General features: G+C 48.6%; 1 protein-coding gene across 3 annotated transcripts in view; it reads right to left on the bottom strand.

The window, feature by feature from the left end:
• Positions 1–5,853: 5,853 nt before the first annotated feature.
• The window catches only part of TRAF3IP1 (TRAF3 interacting protein 1), a 60,258-nt gene continuing 47,611 nt past the window's right edge, over positions 5,854–18,500 (bottom strand). For all 3 annotated transcript variants that reach the window (XM_046018918.1, XM_046018915.1, XM_046018917.1), the window contains 2 exons: positions 10,229–10,452; positions 5,854–8,008 (listed from right to left, as the gene is read on the bottom strand). In XM_046018918.1, the coding sequence (XP_045874874.1) occupies positions 7,843–8,008; positions 10,229–10,452 (390 nt within the window). In that variant the 3' untranslated portion in view covers positions 5,854–7,842. The remainder of the gene's footprint in view (positions 8,009–10,228; positions 10,453–18,500) is intronic.

Below are 18,500 nucleotides of genomic sequence, written 5' to 3'. Positions count from 1 at the left end.
CTGAAAGGTAGTTTTGAATCCGGGAAGGCATCCCTGTGTGTGTCTGTGCTGTCCACGGGGCGATAGAGAGGGAGAGCATCCCAAGCCAGCACCCACCGTCACCGTCCATGGGACCAGACTCCAGCTGGGGCTGAAGGGGATGGGACTGGACCAGCTGCAGGAGAGAGATGAGCCGTCGGGCTACAAAGAGCCTCAGGGGCTCTGACAAGCGAAAAATGTGGAAGGTCACTAAGTGACGCATTTTCAGGATCGACTGCCTTTGTTTTTACTGTAAGGTCTCCCCAAAATTCCCAAAGGGTAACCCTCACAGGAACGAACAGCTCCAGCCCACCCTGTGCGAGCGACCTGGGGTGTCACCATCTGGGGGTCTGTGGACAGCCTGGGGGGGCAGGAGGCACCCCATGGCTGAGGGGATAGTGAGGGGAACTCCAACATGCATGGTCCACCTCACCCCAGAGACCACCTTGCCCCTTACAAACTGTGACCTTCCTCATCCCGCTGCAGAGGGACCCAGGCCTTTTAGCCCCATACGGCTGTCGGGGCAGCTGTAAAGACAGGGACACAGAGAAACGGTTTTGTAGGAGACGAGCCAGGCCTGGTGTACTGGCCCCATGGGGCCGGAGGGGCAATGGGGCCAGGGCAGCTGGGGACACAGGGGAGGGGTGTACACAGTGCCTCAGGCTGCCCCAGCCAAGTCCATGGCCGAGGCTCTGATTTCACAACTATCTGAACGAGCTGCACACTTAAAATCTGTGGTTTGGGAGTTTCTCTTTGAACGTTCTATTTTTAAATGCATCCCCGTGTTTGTATTGAAACTGCCCCAAAGACACTTGCCTTCAGAGCCATAATCCCTGGAAAGGGAAACCCGCCAGAAGCAGGCAGCTCTGCTGGGCTCCGGGGGTGGGTACTGGGCGGGCAGGGGAGTGAGGCCAACTCTGGGGTGGGTCCAGCCACATGGGGGCCCCGTACGAGGCCCGGTGCGAGTCCTGGTGCCCACATTACAACTTGGGTCTTTGTGGGCCCTTCCTCCACAAAAATTACTAAAAATTATATTATACAACTGTGTTGATATATTAATAGCATATATTAAAACATCTACTCTGACCTCGAAGTTCGCTCTATTTTCTGATTATAGAAGAAGTGAAAACACATTCTTGGGTCCCTACAGTACTGGCAGCACCTCGGGCTCACCCAGATGTAGCAGCCAGGGCCCTCACGTGGCTGGGCCGAGTGCCAACGGCCACCCTGGGGATGGGGTCTGGAGCAGGGCATCAGGCAGCAGCCCCTTCCCGAAGGCTCCCCAGGGCCCTGGGGCAGCCACGCTCACTGCAGCTCACCCCTGGCCCATTTACCCCAAAGGTGCCTGGGACTCAGAGCCGGCAGAGGCCGGTAACTTGCTCCTACAGCTTCGGTTTCTCATCTGTAAAGTGGGTAGAAGGGCTGTCTCCCAGCCCTGGAGAGGCTCACGTGGCAAAGTGGGAGCGAAGGATCTTTGTACACCGTTCCCCACCAGGAGGGGTCTTTTTTCCTGCAGCCCCCCAAAACAGCAGAGGGGCATCTGGGGCATTTCTAGCCCTGACTGAGGTTCAAAGCCCTGAAAACCTACAGGGCAGCTGCAGCCAACCCAGGCCCCCAGCCAGTGCCAGGCACGTGACCGCAAAGGCCGCCGCCGCTGCCCTGGAGTTTAAACGACAATCCTGTAAGGCTCTCCAACAGGCCGGTTGTGAGGGGGGGCAGGAAAACCAGCAAACGCATTTGTCCGGATCAGTACCTGCTCCAGGAGAGGCACATCTGGTCCCAAAACTGTCTGCAACGTCCCCCCGGCTTCCCAGGGCCGAGAAGAGGGTCCCCGAAGGTAGCGTCTGTTCAGGGGCGAACAGGGAAAGGAACCTCCTCCAGCTGGAGGAGGGCACACTCTATGCAGTGTGAGGGGCCTCACAGAGGCAGCGACCACAGCCAGGCTAGGCTGGGGGGGCTCCTGAAGCTCAAGGCCGTGAACATGCTGGGTCAGCGGCTAGGCCATAAGGGGCTGGGCGGGAGACCTGAGATGGTGGGGTGGTTTATTCCTTATCGGGGTAGGCAAGGCCAGGTAGTAGCCATGGGGGCATCCAGTGGAATCCTCAGCAGCATCCCTGAGAACTGGTTGACCAGTTCTGCTTGCACACCTCCTGTGATGGGGAGCTCACTATCTACCTGGACCATCCACATCATCTTGGAACCATCCTGTATGAGAGGAGACTCCTTCCTTATTCAGACCCAAGGTCTATTACTCCACATTTCTCACCCATGAGTCAGTCCTACAGCCACAGAGTACAGCTTCCTCCTACCCCTCTCCAGACCTTGTGTTTGAAAACAACAGTCATGTCTGTTTCAGCTTTCTCCTGGATCAGAAAAAATATTCCCGCCTTTAATTTTGAGAAGGACTTCCAAGATACCCTTTAAAAGAACTGGACAATTCACACCACTACATCCTCAACCACACCATGTATTAAAATAATCTTCTAACTTGCACCAGCTGAAAATTGTGCAGGTGTGGTAGGAACGGAGATCAGAACAGCAGGCAGTATCTGTGTGGGGCGTACCATGGGCTGACTGTCTTTCTTTGTGCTTTACAACCAGTAATGCATCTACCCTCCGACAACACACCATAAAGCAGGCGCCCTGCGGACTGACCCAAACACAGGAAAGTGAGGCAAAAGTTTCCGGCCACTTGCCCAGAGTCACAAGCTAGTACCTTGCAGCGTCCACAGGCCAAGGGCAGGGCGCCCTGACCTGCAGGGATTCCCACCCAGGTAACTCCTGCCTGTCTGGATCCCAGACTCCCAACCACGTTGTTTCCCCACTGTAAGGTTAAACACGGGTCTCATGCACTTCTTCTAAGAACTCTATCTTTCTTCCGTCATCCATCGGGGTTAAGTATTTTTCTTATTATTAGAAGTCTGTCTACTATGACTATTACCTCCGCTAGAGATGTTGCAAATACTTCTCCCAGTGGGACATCATTTTTTTTTTCTTTTTTAACCTTTGCTTGACTAGAAACGTTTAACTCTTATGAGCCTATGGTTGATTTTTTTTTCACCTATGGCTTCTGAAAACTATGTCTATTTTAGAAAGTTCTTCTTCACTCCAAAACACACTTAGCACTTACTCTGCTCTCTCCTTGGTGCTTTGTTCCTATATATTACCTCTCACAAAATAAAACTATAATAAATAATGACATAAATGTATTAGCATGTCAATAAAAATATATCTACAAATATGATAAATACAAAATGTTCTTCAATCATTCTAGTATTCTCATATTTTTAAAGTTCTTTAATTTTGGGGGAACTTGTTTTTGTATGTGGTATGAGGCAAGGATATAACTTCATTTTTGCCATATGGATGACCATATGCTCCAATACCAATATATTTGGACAACAATCTGAAACACTTCTTCTTTGAAATACCATGTTTATCTGACACTAAATTCCCAATTTATATATCTAGTCAGAAGTTGATTAATGCTCTTTCATTAACTTGCATTTTTTTCTTAAGATTTTATTTATTTATTTGAGAGATAGTGAGCACAAGCAGGCAGAAGAGCAGAGGGAAAAGCAGGCTCCCCGCTCAGCAGGGAGCCCCACACATGGTTCAATCCTGGGACCCTGAGATCATGACCTGAGCTGAAAGCAGGCACTTAACTTACTGAGCCACTCAGGTGTCCCAGAAAGGGTAAGTTCTTTAAAAAAAAAAAAAAAAAAAATTCTTACAAATAACCTTGTCACCAGGGTGTCCTGCTGGGCTCTAAGGGACCCTGGACTAGCAGGCGGTGGCACAGGGCCAGTCAGGCCTCAAGTCCTCCAGCGCCTCCCAAGATGGAAGCAACTGGCTTCTTCAGAGAACAGTGGTGGCTGTGGCGGGGTGGGGAGGTTTCCACCGATGCTCCTGCCCATCACATCCCAAGTGTGGTGCCGCCTGGACACCCGTGTCCTCACAGTTCTTCCTGCCATCTTTCACCGAGTCAGGGCTGGCCCAGTTTCATGTTTCCATGTCCTGAGTCGACGCTTCATCACATGGGGCCTGCCCACTTGTTCACACCGGTTGTGAATTATAGAGCCACTTCCCCCGGCTTCGTCCAGATCACCAGTAAAGACGTCAGAGAGAACAGGCCCACCAGGAAATCGCTTCAGGGCAACATCGGTTCACAGACAGGAGTCTTTGCCTGTCTTCCACCAGCGATGCAGGCAAACACACTCGCACGTCTGCCCACAGAGAAGCAGAAACCTCGTCAGGTGTCCGAGGTCTTGAGAGCACATTCCCCCAATCCAGCTTACTAACTTCAGCAGTGGACCCCGCTGTGGGCCACAAGTGCTCCGTGGGCACCCGAGCGCCCTTGCTGCCTCCTGGCAGCCACACGCCAGCAGGCATGGCAGGTTTCCGATAGGAAGAGGGGAACGGCATTTGCTGTCCAAACCAGGATGTGGCTGTAGGTGGCAGGGGGATGCTGTTAAATTCTCACCTCAAGAGAAGCCAGAGCTGCATGTGCCCTGAGCAGATCAGGATGGTGACCACCCTCCAGGGGCCTGCCAGCACCCCTGGAACCCGGGCAGGGACTGTAAGCACCGCAAGTGTCCACACCAATGACCTGGCACGGAGCCCTGCACACACCAGCTGGTGTCGTCCAGTAGAATACTGGCCTTGATGGAGGTTTTGATGGGGAACCTAACTGCTCTATCATGGTGACAGCAGCATCACAGAGCTGTTCCTGAGACCTGCACGGAGACGTGAGAGAACCGCGGAGGCCAGCACAGGCGCTGGGAGGTCCGGTGCGCCAGCCCCCCTGTTCCACCCCTCCCAACAGGCTGGCAGGAGGCACTGGGGTCTCAGGGAAGAGCAGCAGGCCTGGGACCACAGGTGCTTACAGAGCCCAACCACCCCCCTGCCCACCTCACTGGGCCCAGCTTCCTTCTGGTTCATGGACTGCACTGTCTGAACCCCATTTCCTTACCAGGAAGACCACTTGCCTGGATTCAGAAGCTGATCATCAATCTGGAACTCAGCTCTAAATACGGCTTAAAAAGGTTACAGTTTAAAAACCATTTACATTTCCCTTCACTAGCCAAATTAAAAAAAAAAAAGCCCTTCCCAATCTTCCTTCATGAAAACCCCCAAAACAAGCAAACAGGGCCTCACTTTTCCACTGCAAGGCTGGTAAAACACTTACCAAGACACCTTTTGGGAAAATAGAAAAGGTTTATATAAAGTGCATTGTGGGACGGTTCAACTCAGAGCCCGAGGGTAGGACACAAGTCCCCTCTGGTCCTGAGGGGGCGCTCCCGCCTCCCACCTCCCTCCTCAGTGGATCACGTGACTGCCTGGCTCCCTCAGGCCCCTGGCTGCATCGCAGGAAGCCTGCCCTTGAGGCTGTGGCTGGCTCCTGGGGAGGCATCGCTGGGTATGCATGGAAGATCCTGGAGCTGCGCCCACCCTTGCAGCGGGCACACTGACACATGGTCTTGTGCACGGCCTCCACTGAAGCCGACGCTCATGGAAGCTCCCGCAGCTGCTCATGCCAAGCCTGTGACCATGGACATCGGCATGTTCGCACACAGATTGGTCTAGCCCCACTGCCCTTGACCCACTCGTGCGCCCTGACCCTGTGCGCCAACAGCAGACAGACGCAGTCAGCTTGGCGCAGCGCAGACAAGGAGGGCAAGCATGCTCTGGGGCGCCTGTGGGGACGCAGGGTGGAACTCTAGACCACCCAACATCTCAAACACACTCCATGTCACTGAGTGACATCATCTCTCGTCACCAACCTGTCACCAGTATTTGTTTAAATTGCTTATTGAAAAGAAAAATAAGCATGACTATGATAGCAGAAAGTTCACATTTTAGTCCTGAATTTTTTCCCCAAAGGTTTACACATTTTCTTTGAATATAAATTAATGTCAGCTCTACTTTTAGATTAAAATTCTGCAGTGAGATCCCATACTTCCTGGAAAGGTCCAAGCCAAAGCAGAGCTAAAGGCTTAATAACCTCCTTGCATACTTTCTCAAAGTAACAGTACTTAACGTGTCTCTGATAAGATACCGTAATCATCACAGAGACTGTCTAAAACTTCATGAATGACCTTGAAATTTCTGACAAATGCTTATCAGTCTTATAAAACTTAAATTTATACAGAACATGGATAAGTGTCATGATAGGAATGAAAAGATAAATTTCCCTGAACTTTCTTCACAAGAAAAATAAAATATACATGTGAAAATACAAAAATCCAAATGCTTATATTTTCTCTGGCTGTGAACTGAATTGTGCAACCCATACACTTATAGAAAAAATAAGTGACTGTTTTTAATGATTTATGTATAAAATAAAAATAAATTTTATGATACAATTCGATAAACTACTTCATACAAAATTTTACTCACATAAAATGTAGCAATTTTTTTTTGCAATGCAAAAATCCTATTCGTATGTACAAATTCATAAAAGGCAAACGCATCTTGAAGCAAAACAGTCCATTTAGGGTTATGTCTAAGTCATTCAAATCAGAAGAAGAGAGACAAGTACATGGGGGGACTCGTTAATGGACACCCCCTGCCTCCAGTAACGCATTTAGTACAATCTGATCAATTTTACAGTGCAGCGTAGAAATGACCAAGTGACCAATATGTCAAAACAGCAGAGTTTCATAATCTGACCTTAAACTGATTCAGCTTGGTAAAATCACATAACCACCTCAGAAAAGGATTTATTTTGGAAATTACAGTAAGGAAACCTAATCTGTGCGTCTGTGCTAAAACTTGAAGAAGCAGAACTTTCTCAGGCAATTCTAACATTTAAATGGCACTGCATGGTTCACACCATAAGTGTCTAGAAATAACAGCATCAGGACCCAGACCTTACGAACCGTATGCCTCCAAACACTGGAATCCTTTATATACAAACGTCAGACTTTTTTTTACTATGTACAATTATCAAATGTGAATGAAAAACTTAATATAAACCACATTCTAAAAAAACCTTGCTTTACAAAATAATTTCCAAAAAAATGGTAACATCAAAACAATGTTGCAAATTGGTGTGTCCCCTGAAGTCTTCCTTCAGCTGTTTGCCTCAAGCTACCGGCCTCTCTAGAACGCACATCTACAGAAAGGACCAGGAAAGACACCGAGGCCACAGGCCCAGAGCAGCTCACTGCTACCTACGTGGGGAAAACCCTGGGTCCGAATGTCCATGAAGGACATACTGAAATATCCTAAATATATGAACTTTAAGGCTGCAAACACAAGCAAGAGGCCGTAGGGATGAATGAGAAAATGACAAAGAGGTATACACAGTTGCAAAGAGCTTTAAGAAAAAAAACTCAGGTGTACCTTATAAAGATACAGACTGAAATGAACCCTTTCCAAGGGGAAATGAACTCAAAACAGAGCGGACTCGTGGTCAGGCCCCATTTCTGTTTGTAAGTGCCGTCAGAAGGCAGCCACTCTTCACTCTACTCCCTTCAGGGTCCTGTCACCAGCCCTAAAACCCGAAACCGAGGACACGGCTTCCTCGCGTGCCACCCCCACTCACCTGCTAGTGACTTCTGGCACGACCCTGAGCATGACAGGCCGTGCGGAGACGCAGAGAACACGTCCGCACGGCAGGCAATAACCCCACTGGAGGAAGGGGACAGAACACGGCCCTCAACACACGGATGTGCCTGCGTTTTCAGAGCTCTGCACCTCGGAGGGAGGACACGGAGAGCTTCATTTTCTCAGGAAACTGAACTGAGAGAGTGGTGACGTTCTATCTTCCTTTTTATTTTCAGACTGAGGAGGACTTCCAGCTTTGGAAACGTGTGAGCTTCACCTTCTCGAGCTCAGGTTGATGCTGTAGACCATTTTCTGAATCTTCTCCTCGTTCTTCAGGATGTTGGCCTTCACGGCACAGATCTTGTCCTGCTGGTCTTTGATCAGCTGCTCCAGCTCGGCCAGCTCGGCCTTCAGGGGCTCGACCGCACCATCTGTGATGCTGGTGGGACACAACACAGGGGCTCGTGAGCACCGGGCTCAGCTTAGACCTGTTTTTTATTTTGTTTTTTTTTTTTTTTAAAGATTTTATTTATCCAGTGAGATAGAGAGAGAATAGAAGGACAGAAGGTCAGAGGGAGAAGCAGACTCCCCACAGAGCCAGAAGCCTGATGCGGGACTCAATCCTAGGACTCCAGGATCATGACCTGAGCTAAAGGCAGACGCTCAACCAACTGAGCTACCCAGGCACCCTAGAGCGGCTTCTTGATTGAAACAATCAAAGATGACAAAAGTAAGTTATTCGCAGCATCCAAAGAAAAAGGGTAAAAATATAAACACACTCAGATAAGGATATAAAGGGACGAGGTCCTCACACCTGGGAAAAACATTATTTTACCCTCCCACAGCCAAAAGTAAAGTCAAACATGCCAATCTATTAAGCGGCCTACTCTTTCTAAAGCCTCACGTCACTTAGAGCAGAGAGCCCTAGGACGGCAGGGAGGGGAGTAGCGTGGCTACCAACAAGGACCACGGCCCCGGCAGCCCGACACGAACCCCCACCTTCCCCCAAGCAGGTTCGTCCAACCACCAGGGCTTCCCTACCCAGGCCCCTCCGACTCACAAGTTCTAGGCATGAGGCCTTTCAGTGCCGGGTCACCTGCCAGGAAAGATCTAGAACATATTTGGGAAAGCAAAGGTCAAACTGGCCTCTCCTTTAGTTTTTTAAACATGTAAATACAAAATAAGTACAAAAATGAGTGATGGGGACACCTGGATGGCTCAGTCAGTTGAACATCTGCCTTTGGCTCAGGTCATGGTCTCAGGGTCCTGGGATCGAGCTCCGAGTCAGGCTCCCTGTTCGGAGAGGAGTCTGCATCTCATTTTCCCTCTGTCCTTCCCCCTGCTCATGTGCATGCTCTCTCTCTCTAATTAATAAAAATCTTTGAAAAGACTCTATATAAAAAACAAACAAAACAAACGAAGAGTGACGATTTCCAACCATCCTACCACAAAGCGAACTCAGGTTCTTTAAGAAAGAAGCATCTGCGTGCTACTTCTCAGACTTAAAACCAACTGTAGGAAGGGCCGACAAATCACCATGCTGGGCTCAGCACCAAAAAGTTCTCGGAGATTTCCTAACTCTTCTAATGCTGGACATTTAAAATTTTAAAGGGCTTTTTAGGAGTAAGCAGGCTGATAATAAAGACAGCAGCTTTCTTATCACACAGCATTTTATCGCCGGGCTTGCAGACGAGCACTGGGTCTGCTCAGGTCGTTTCTGGACAACAACAAGTAATAAAGTGTCATGCATTCCAGATTCCCTGATTATAAACATAGAACATCAAACATTTTCCTAAAATAAATCTCTTTTTAGTGGCCATTATATTTCCTTTACAGTAGCAATTTCAAAATGGGCTCACCAGCATTTATTTCTTTTCAGAGTAAAAAAACTAAAATACGGGGCACCTGGGTGGCTCAGTGGGTTAAAGCCTCTGCCTTCAGCTCAGGTCATGATCCCAGGGTCCTGGGATCGAGCCCTGCATGGGGCTCTCTGCTCAGCAGGGAGCCTGCTTCCTCCTCTCTGCCTGCCTCTCTGCCTAGTTGTGATTTCTCTCTGTCAAATAAATAAAATATTAAAAAAAAAATAACTAAAAAACAAAACAAAACTAAAATACTTTCGAAGTACAAACAGTTACCAAACTTTGGGGATTTTGGTAAGACACATAAAACAGTAATTCCCATATCGCAAAGTTCCCCATATTGTTTACTGCCTGTACCACCTGTGTGTGAACGATAACGCCATAACTTTCCTCAAGGCTGCAAAGGTGTGCCCTGTGCCATACAAATGCAGAAGGAAAACACTTCCTTGGGTTGGGGGAGTCGGGGATGGGGGAGTGGAGGGGTAGGGGGATTCCTTGGGAGGCATCACCCTGGGCTCCCTGAGCCTCCACCCCCGCCCACCTCTGCTTCTTCTGCACAGCCTTGCCCTGGCCCCCCACCAACCTCTGCTCCTTCTGCAGCCCCCCAACCCTGGCTCCCAACTCTGCTCCTTCCACAGCACCCCCCCGCCCCCAGCCCCTCCACCCTGCTCCTTCTGCAACACCACCGCCCCCGGCCCCCACTGACTTCTGCTCCTTCTGCAGCATCCACTCCCGCCCCTGACCCTACCACCTCTGCCCCTTCTGCAGCACCTACGCCCCCGCCCCCAGCCCCCACCCACCTCTGCTCCTTTTGCAGGGCCTCAGCGTGCTGCTTGTTCTCGCTATGCCACAGCTGCAGCTCATTCTGCATGGCGTCCACATCCTCCTGGATGTAGTCCATGATCTTCCCCAGGGGGAGCGCGCTCTTGCACAGGGTCTGGATGGACACGCGTAGCTTCTCGATCTCCTTGGAAACTATGTCCTTCTCCTTCTTCCATGCAGACTCAAAGACAAGCGACTTCTCCTACAGTCAGTGGGGAAAACGGGCAGAGAAGGAAGCATCCTCACTCCTGAGGCAGGACGGGGACCTACTGAGGGTAGAGAGCCACGGGAGCCGGGACCACACTGGCTAGAGCCAGCAGCAGCCCCGAGGTACCAAGCACAGTGCAGGGACCGACACTGTGCCCAGTGATGGTCCATCCCTTTCCTTCTCAGGGGTACAGGGGTCTTCACCTGGAAGGCTGTCAGAGGGGCACAGTTCTATGTAGTAAGATTTCTTTCCCATCTGGCCAGAAGCTTACTGTAGTTACTGTTACCAGAGCCGAAGGACGCTGATGATTTTCCCAGACAGACTGGCAGAAAGTGGCCCCGACCCCCTGCGTCTCAGTCCTTGCATGGGCCTCCTTTCCATCTCAAAGGACTCTGAAACCCATCTCCCCAAGAAAGGCGGAAAGGAACCCTTCAGAGAGGAGGAGAACTGCTGGTGTGGGAGTGAAGGGACGGGAGGTTTGCAAAGGAGGACATGGTGGACAGCACCAAGCCAGGCAGCAGGCCCACTGAATATCAAGAAGGGCTGGACAGAGCGGACTGGTCGGGGGCCCAGGTGGCCTGGTGCCCTCAGTGGGAACCATGGGTATGGGGGCCAGAGGGGTACAGCAAAAGAGACAGCAGCAACTGAGAACTTCATTCAGTTCTGGCCAGGAATTCTCTTCATGTGAGCTTTTTATCACAGGCCTCTCTAAATTTCAGAAGCTAATGGAAGTTGGTGAGAAGCAATGAGTAGTTTGGCTTCTTGGAAAACCTTTCCTAGGAGATGGACATCGTCTAGGAAGCCCTCCCTGGATGCTCCCACTCCATCGGGCTGGCTAAGGTGTCACTGCCTCACCCACTCACAGTTTGAGTCGGCCGCTGCTAATTCAAGTATAACTAATGGACTGGTTTTATTAAGTGACACAACCATCTGTGTTACTGGTAATGCCAGCCTCAGGCTGCAGGCTCCAGGCGGGCAGGAGCCCCCGCCTGCATCCCCCCCACAAGAGGTTCTCCTTAGATATTTGTCAGATGAACAAATGGAGTGACTGACTAATCCACCTGCCAAGAGGCCAGCTCCCCTGCCTTCCGGGCTTCGGCAAGCACACGGAAAGCCCTCACGTGATGCCTGGCATGCACAAACTGTTCAATAACGGGGAGCAATGAATGGTAAAATTCATAAACCTGTCAGTTCAGCAAGGTAGCAGGAGACAAGATAAAACATACAAATATCAGTTATATTCCTACGTACTGTCAACACATGGACATTGAAATTAAAAACAGTGTCATTCACAACTGTATAAGTAAACAAAAGAGAGAAATGCCTAGGTGTAAATCTAACAAAGTATGTACAGAACTGGTGTACTGAAAATTACATAATGTGGATGAAAGAAATCAAAGCAGACCTAAATAAATGGAAAGACATACCATGTTCCTCAACTGAACGATTCAAATATTGTAAAGATGTCAATTCTCCCCCAGTTGATGTACAAGTCTAACAAAATTCCTATCAAAATCCCAACCAAATTTTTTTGAAATATAGACAAGATTATCCTAAAATTTATATGGGAAGGCAAAGGAACCAGAACAGCTAGAACATTTGTTTTAGAAAAGAATAAAGAGGGAAGAATCAGTCCATCCAATTTCGGGATTTTATAGTTACAGCAATCAAAACTGTGGTACTGGCAGGACAGACACACAGATCAATGAAACAGAATGAAGAATCTAGAAAAACACCCTCCCAAACATACCCAACAGGTTTCATGTTTTTTTTTTTTGATTGGTATTTATTTGAAAGAGAGACAGAGCATGAGCAGAGCATGGGACAGAGGGAGGAGGAGAGGGACAAGGAGAGTCCACCCTGAGCAGGGAGCCCAATGTGGGACTTGGTCTCAGGACCCCAAGATCATGACCTGAGCCGAAGTCAGCCACTTAACTGGGTGAACCCCCCCGGTGCCCCTGCTCAGCTGATTTTTGATAAATGTATAAAAAGCAATTCAATGAAGGAAACAGAGTCTTTAAATATGTGGTCCTAGAACAACTGGATATCCACAGGGAAAAAGGAACCTTGACCTCAGTCTCCTATCTTACACAAAAACTAACTCAAAATGGATCACTGACTTAAATATAAAATGTAAAACTACAAAACTTTTAGGAAAAAAACTAGAGGAAAATCTTTGGAATTTAGGGTCAAGCCAAGAGTTCTCACACTATCTCCCAAAAGCATGATTCATTAAAGGAAAAATTGATAAAGTACACTCTATCACAACTAAAAATTTTTGTTGTGCAGAAGAGCCTACTGAGAGGTTGAAAGACAAATTAGAGAGTGAGAGTACATATTTTCAAACCAAGTATCTGACAAAGGACTAGTATCTAAATATGTAAACTCTTAAAACTCATCAGCAAAAAGCAAACATTCCAATTAGACATGAACAAAAGACACAGACACTGCATTAAAGGGGAACATGATGGCCAATAAACACATGAGAAGAGGGTCAAAGTCATTACTTATCAGGGCAATTCAAAATAAAGCCACAGTTACATATCACTGCCAGGATGGCTTAAAAAACAAAAAATAGGGGCGCCTGGGTGGCTCAGTGGGTTAAAGCCTCTGCCTTCAGCTCAGGTCATGATCCCAGGATCCTGGGATCAAGCCCCACATCAGGCTCTCTGCTCAGCAGGGAGCCTGCTTCCTCGTTTCTCTCTGCCTGCCTCTCTGCCTAGTTGTGATTTCTCTCTGTCAAATAAATAAATAAAATCTTAAAAAAAAAAATAGTGACAACGTCACATGCTGATGAAGACGCAGAGAAACACAAGTACTCGTACCCGGTTGGTACGGGAGTACCAACTTTTCCTATGGAAAAGAGTTCAGCAGTTTCTTTAAAAACTAATATGCAATTACCATCTGACCTCACAACCCTCCTCCTGGACACTTAGCCCAGAGGAATGAGAAGTCATGTTCATACACTGCCTGTGCACAAACGTTTATGAAGCTGTATTCAAAGCAGCCCCAAACTGGAAACAACCCAGATGCCCTTCAGCAGGTGAACAGCTAAATGATCTGTGCTCCACTCACACCCCGGAATCTGCTTGGCAATAAAAAGGGACGAGCTGCTGAGTCACGTAACCTCCTGGACGGCTCTCCAGACAGTTACACTGAACGAAAGTAGCCAATCTCCGAAGACATGCTCTGTGATGCATCTGCAGAACCTTCTTGAAATGACAGTATTACAAAAACAGAAAACAGTTACTGGCTGCCAAGGGTTAAGGATGGGTGAGGTGGGAGGGAGGGAGGAGGTGTGGCTGTAGAGGGCAAGAAGAAGGACACTTGTGGTAATGGAGCTGTTGTGTACCCCGACTGTGTCAAGGTCAGTATCCTGGGGCTGACGCTGTACTGTGGCTTTACAAGATAATGCCGGAGGGGAAAACAGAGGACGTGGGAAATCCCCATCACGTCTCGCAATTGCACGTGAACCTACAGTTACCTCAAGATACGTTCAGTGGAAGAAGAGTTAGTGGCCACAGAAATGCCTTTGAATTAAAATGCTAGATGACTAACATGAATTCCAGACAATAAAAACCGATTTCTCAAGGAAAAAAGTGTTGTCTTTACACAGATTAGTAAATCTCTCATTAATTTAGTTGAACACTTTAAAATTCTAAAACCCATTCAAGGGCCCTGGGCGGCTCCGTCGAATGAGCATCCGGCTCTGGATTTCAGCTCCATGTCATGGGATCGAGTCCTGTATCAGGCTCCATGCTCAGTGCGGAGTCTGCTTGAGGTTCTCTCTCTCCCTCTGGCCCCCAACCCCAGCTTTCACGCTCTCTAATAAATAAATAAACCTTTAAAAAATAAATACATGCAGTTCTACTAAAAGCCATTCACAATGCTTATTAAGTGGTTCCTATGCATTTGGCATTTTGTGTTGAGTCTGATACAGAACGGATCGGGGCACGGAACTTAGGATGGGAGACAAAATCACAAAAAAGTGCAGCAAAACTGGTGAGTTATAAGGCAGACCATGACACGGAGGGGTTAAGCAGCGTAGCTCCCTCCTATCCCAGGTCACCTGGTCAAACCCTCTCATAGTTCTGTGTCACAGCACCAAGCAGACTTGGGAATACTAGCCTTAAATTTATAACTTTATTTTTAAGGGATTAAGAATTCAAAACAAAATGCATTTGGGCTAGGGTTATGGCAGTCAGGAGAGACTTTTATTATTGCTGCAAACAGAGAGCCGCAAAACACCAAAACTCTGGTGTTTAAAAAAATACTTTCACTTAAGTGAACGTGGCAGGGTAGAGTGGATAAGTCAACGATTGTTTGCTTTAAGAGCACACCTCTCTGACGATAGGCTGATTTATATGTAGCTCGTACAGCTCTATCAGCAAATTTCCAGGCCAACATAACCATTATAAACTCTTGGTTTATAGACTTTCAATACGTATAGTAAAATATGAGAATCTACTACCATATTCACCACCCAGGAATGAGTCATATGAAATATGCTTAATTTCTGGAAACAGAAAGGGAAAAAATAATGAAACTACATCATTCCACAAAGTGGGACCTACAACAGCTTGCGGCACCGGAGGACTCTGGGGAAATGGGGTGTGGGCTCCGCGACACGTGCTCGGCAGGTGCAAAGCTGGTGCCGATCTGGCTTCACCACCTCCTGACTTTACAGCCCTGGGAGCCTGACCTGACCTCTCTGTACCTCTGGTTCATCCCAATAAAATGGAAATCATAATATTTATCCTGCAGGTTGAGATTAAATGGGATAATATAAAACAAGCAACTCAGTGTCTCGCACATAGTAAACCCTCAGTAAATGTTAACCATTATCATAAATTCACCCAACACAGGAACCAGAGCGCAAGCCCCGAAGGGGGACGCAGGCGCACTCATCCCTCAGTGCCAGGACATGACTCCCTTCCCGTGAGCTATCTCATCAGCAACAAACCGCTCCAGGTCGGGAACGTTCAGAGAACACACTCGTACCCTGTCAGCACCAACCAGAAGCCACTATGTCCTGCTTCAGAGAGTTCTGCCACTGAAAACACGCCCTGCTCACAGCCACGCCCCCGTCCCCAGCTGTACTTCACACAGATAACCCACTCCCGTGAAACTCAACCTCAAAACCCCTTTCTGGAAGACCTGGACCTCGGCTCTGAGCCGGGCACAACCCACTGTGCCCCTACCACGGCCCCCCTGCCCACGGGGGACGCGCATAGGAGAGGCAGCAGAACATGTCTCCTGGGGTCACCTGCCCCCTACCTGCCTGACCCCTTGTCTGGCACAGGCTGCGGACTATGGATTCAGCTGCTCTCTGGCCGGATGACCTCTGACAAAGTGTATTCCAGAGGCTGGCTGGCCACTCACACCTGTGCTTTAGACAATGTGACTTTCCAAGACTTTTCAGGGGACCAGTTACTTACTGCTGGGACTTAATAGGATTTGCATTCAACACACACACACACACATCCCCAGGAATGTGAGCATTTGTGTTTACGGTGAATTTTAAGTGTACACTGATTTATTCTAAGTCATTTAAATAAAAACTATGAGCTAAAAAACTTGTTTCTTTCAAGTTCAGTCGCAGTGCTTCATGAGAAAAAACTACTATTTTTAAGATCATGCCTTACAGGCCCAGCCCTCTGACCCTGCCAGAAGTCTCCCAGAAGCAGGCTCTGGGTACAAGCAGAGGGTCATGGATCTGAGGGGTCACACCCCTGAGCAGCACTCTACCCCACACTCAGCAAACCCAATAAACAAAGGCCTGATTAATGCAGGGGCAGGGAGGGAATCATAAATCACAGAGCGTGAGTATTTGCTTTAAATAACATACGCTCCCATGACCTCAGGAACTGATTTATATACAACCTGCCAAAAGTTCATTTTCCTTACAAACTGAGGAATGCCTGCATCCAAGTTACAAGAGAAACACAGAGACTGACAGCGTAACCACTCTGAGTGTCTCACTCATCCAGAAATATTCGCTCACCCAACTATGTGAACCAAACGCGAGTCTCTCATGTGGGTCAGACCAGATCCCTTAAGTGCATGGTAAAATAAAACAGTCTGCCCTCGAGTACTCTAACCCTTCTGCACACACACAGAAAAGCACGTAAAATGTGTGGGACAAGATGGTAAAGTGAACCCGGAGTGAAGTGACCTCAAGAAAGCCAATTTGGCCAGGGTCCCGAAAGCCCAAGGCCACTGCCACACTGCCCTCCGTGTGCTCGAGCAGCTGGCCTGCTGGGCTCGCCCGCGTGCCTGGCTCATCCGTACGGCATGGAGAGAACCACAAAGCACACAGTCACATGCATCTGCCTCTCCTGCTCAAGTATGTGTACGCCGTTGGTATTTCGCGACAAGAAACAAAACAAAACAAAAAAACAAACAAACAAAAACCAGCTACGACAGTGGTCAGGAGGCACAACCATGAATAAGCGTCCCTCTGTCCCAGCATACACGAGTGCAGGACTCTGGGGACACGTGTGAGCAGTGGCACTATGGGCCAAAGGCTACATCTCCAACTCTGTGACATAGTATCAAACAGTTTTCCAACACAGTTGTACCAGTGACGTCAAATAGTTTTCACGCACTAGTATTTTGTTTCTGTGCATAAAATACAAGAAGAGCACCTCCTGTGGCATTACCACAATCCGACAGTGGCCAGCAGAGAAGCCGCAGGACCAGTTCACAGGCAGCACAGGGGGACCAGCTGCGACACAGAACCTTCCACAGGAGAGACATGGATCGCCTAAGCACCTCCAGACCACCGCACAGGTGCAAGCAGGACATGGTCAGCATGCATGCCTATGAAGGGAACGCAGTGTGAGGGCTGCCCGGACCTGGGGAACGTCCCACCTCTGCCACTGACGGTCTGCATCAGAAAAAGGAACTCTGAGCCTTGGAGACAGGGAAGGGGCTCAGCTAAACAATCACCGTGGGCAGAGCGATGTTTACCTCTCCTTCGTCCTAAGGAATCTGCAGAAATGGCAGCTGCTGGGACAACTGTCCACAGCTAAGAACTGGCTGGCAAGCCTCCACAGGAGGAAAAACGCATGCCAGACACCTCCAAGCATGTGGCAGAGGGTGGAAGGCGAGCCCCATGCTTGCTCCCTGCACAGACAGGAGGGTCTCTGGCAAGGAAGGGGTGGAAAGTGCGAGAAAGGCGGCTTAGCCGGCACCCACTGGGGTCACAGCCAAAGCTCCGTGCAGGCCAGAGAAGACATCTCTTCAGACTGGCCTTCTGACTGCCCCGAAAATCCAAAGTAGTTTAAAATCCACCTTTGATAACACGGACAGTGGGCCAGACAGCCACTAACAGAGCCGGCAGGCAGCAGGGAAACAGAGGACTCAAATTTTCAGCCCCAACAGCCCCTTCTCTATTTAAAGACACGGAAGTGAAGAATACGATCAGACTGGCCTAAAACTGGTCCCTTCAAACATTTTTATGAAAGCCTATTCTCACATATTTATTATCTCAGAGGAACTTTAGAATATTATTTGCCAAGGTCCAAAACATCCCATGAATATTTATTGGAATTCCATTAAATTTATAAACTGAGTTGAGGAAAATCACATATCATATTGAGTTTCCCATCCAGAAACACTCTCTTGACTTTTTCCAGGCCTTTTATATTTCTTGGTAAAATTCTGTGGCTTCTCAAAATAGTTGCTATAAATCTCCTATTAAACGCGTGGCTCTGTAAGTCATGTTTTTGTTTTCAGTTCCGAGGGGGGACTTCATGCACAGTATTTTCAATGGGTTATCACCGACATGCAGGAGATGTACGGACTTCTGAGTGTCTATTTTGACACTGGGCAGCATACACATTTGTTTCGAATTATTAATCTTTCGGAGATCAATGCGGTCATCGTGGAATGACAGTGATCCCGTATCCCCCATGAAGACCTATGTGCCTCGCGTGGTCCTGCACTGGCTGGAGCCCCCAGCAGAGCTGGCAGGACCATTCCACGGCCTCCATCCCCCGCTCGGGGGGAACGCACACAGCCACTCACTGCTGCCCAGG

Source organism: Meles meles, chromosome 9 (genome assembly GCF_922984935.1).
Source record: "Meles meles chromosome 9, mMelMel3.1 paternal haplotype, whole genome shotgun sequence".
NCBI classification, from domain to species: Eukaryota; Metazoa; Chordata; class Mammalia; order Carnivora; family Mustelidae; genus Meles; species Meles meles.
This window is presented reverse-complemented; position numbering and strand designations above follow the sequence as displayed.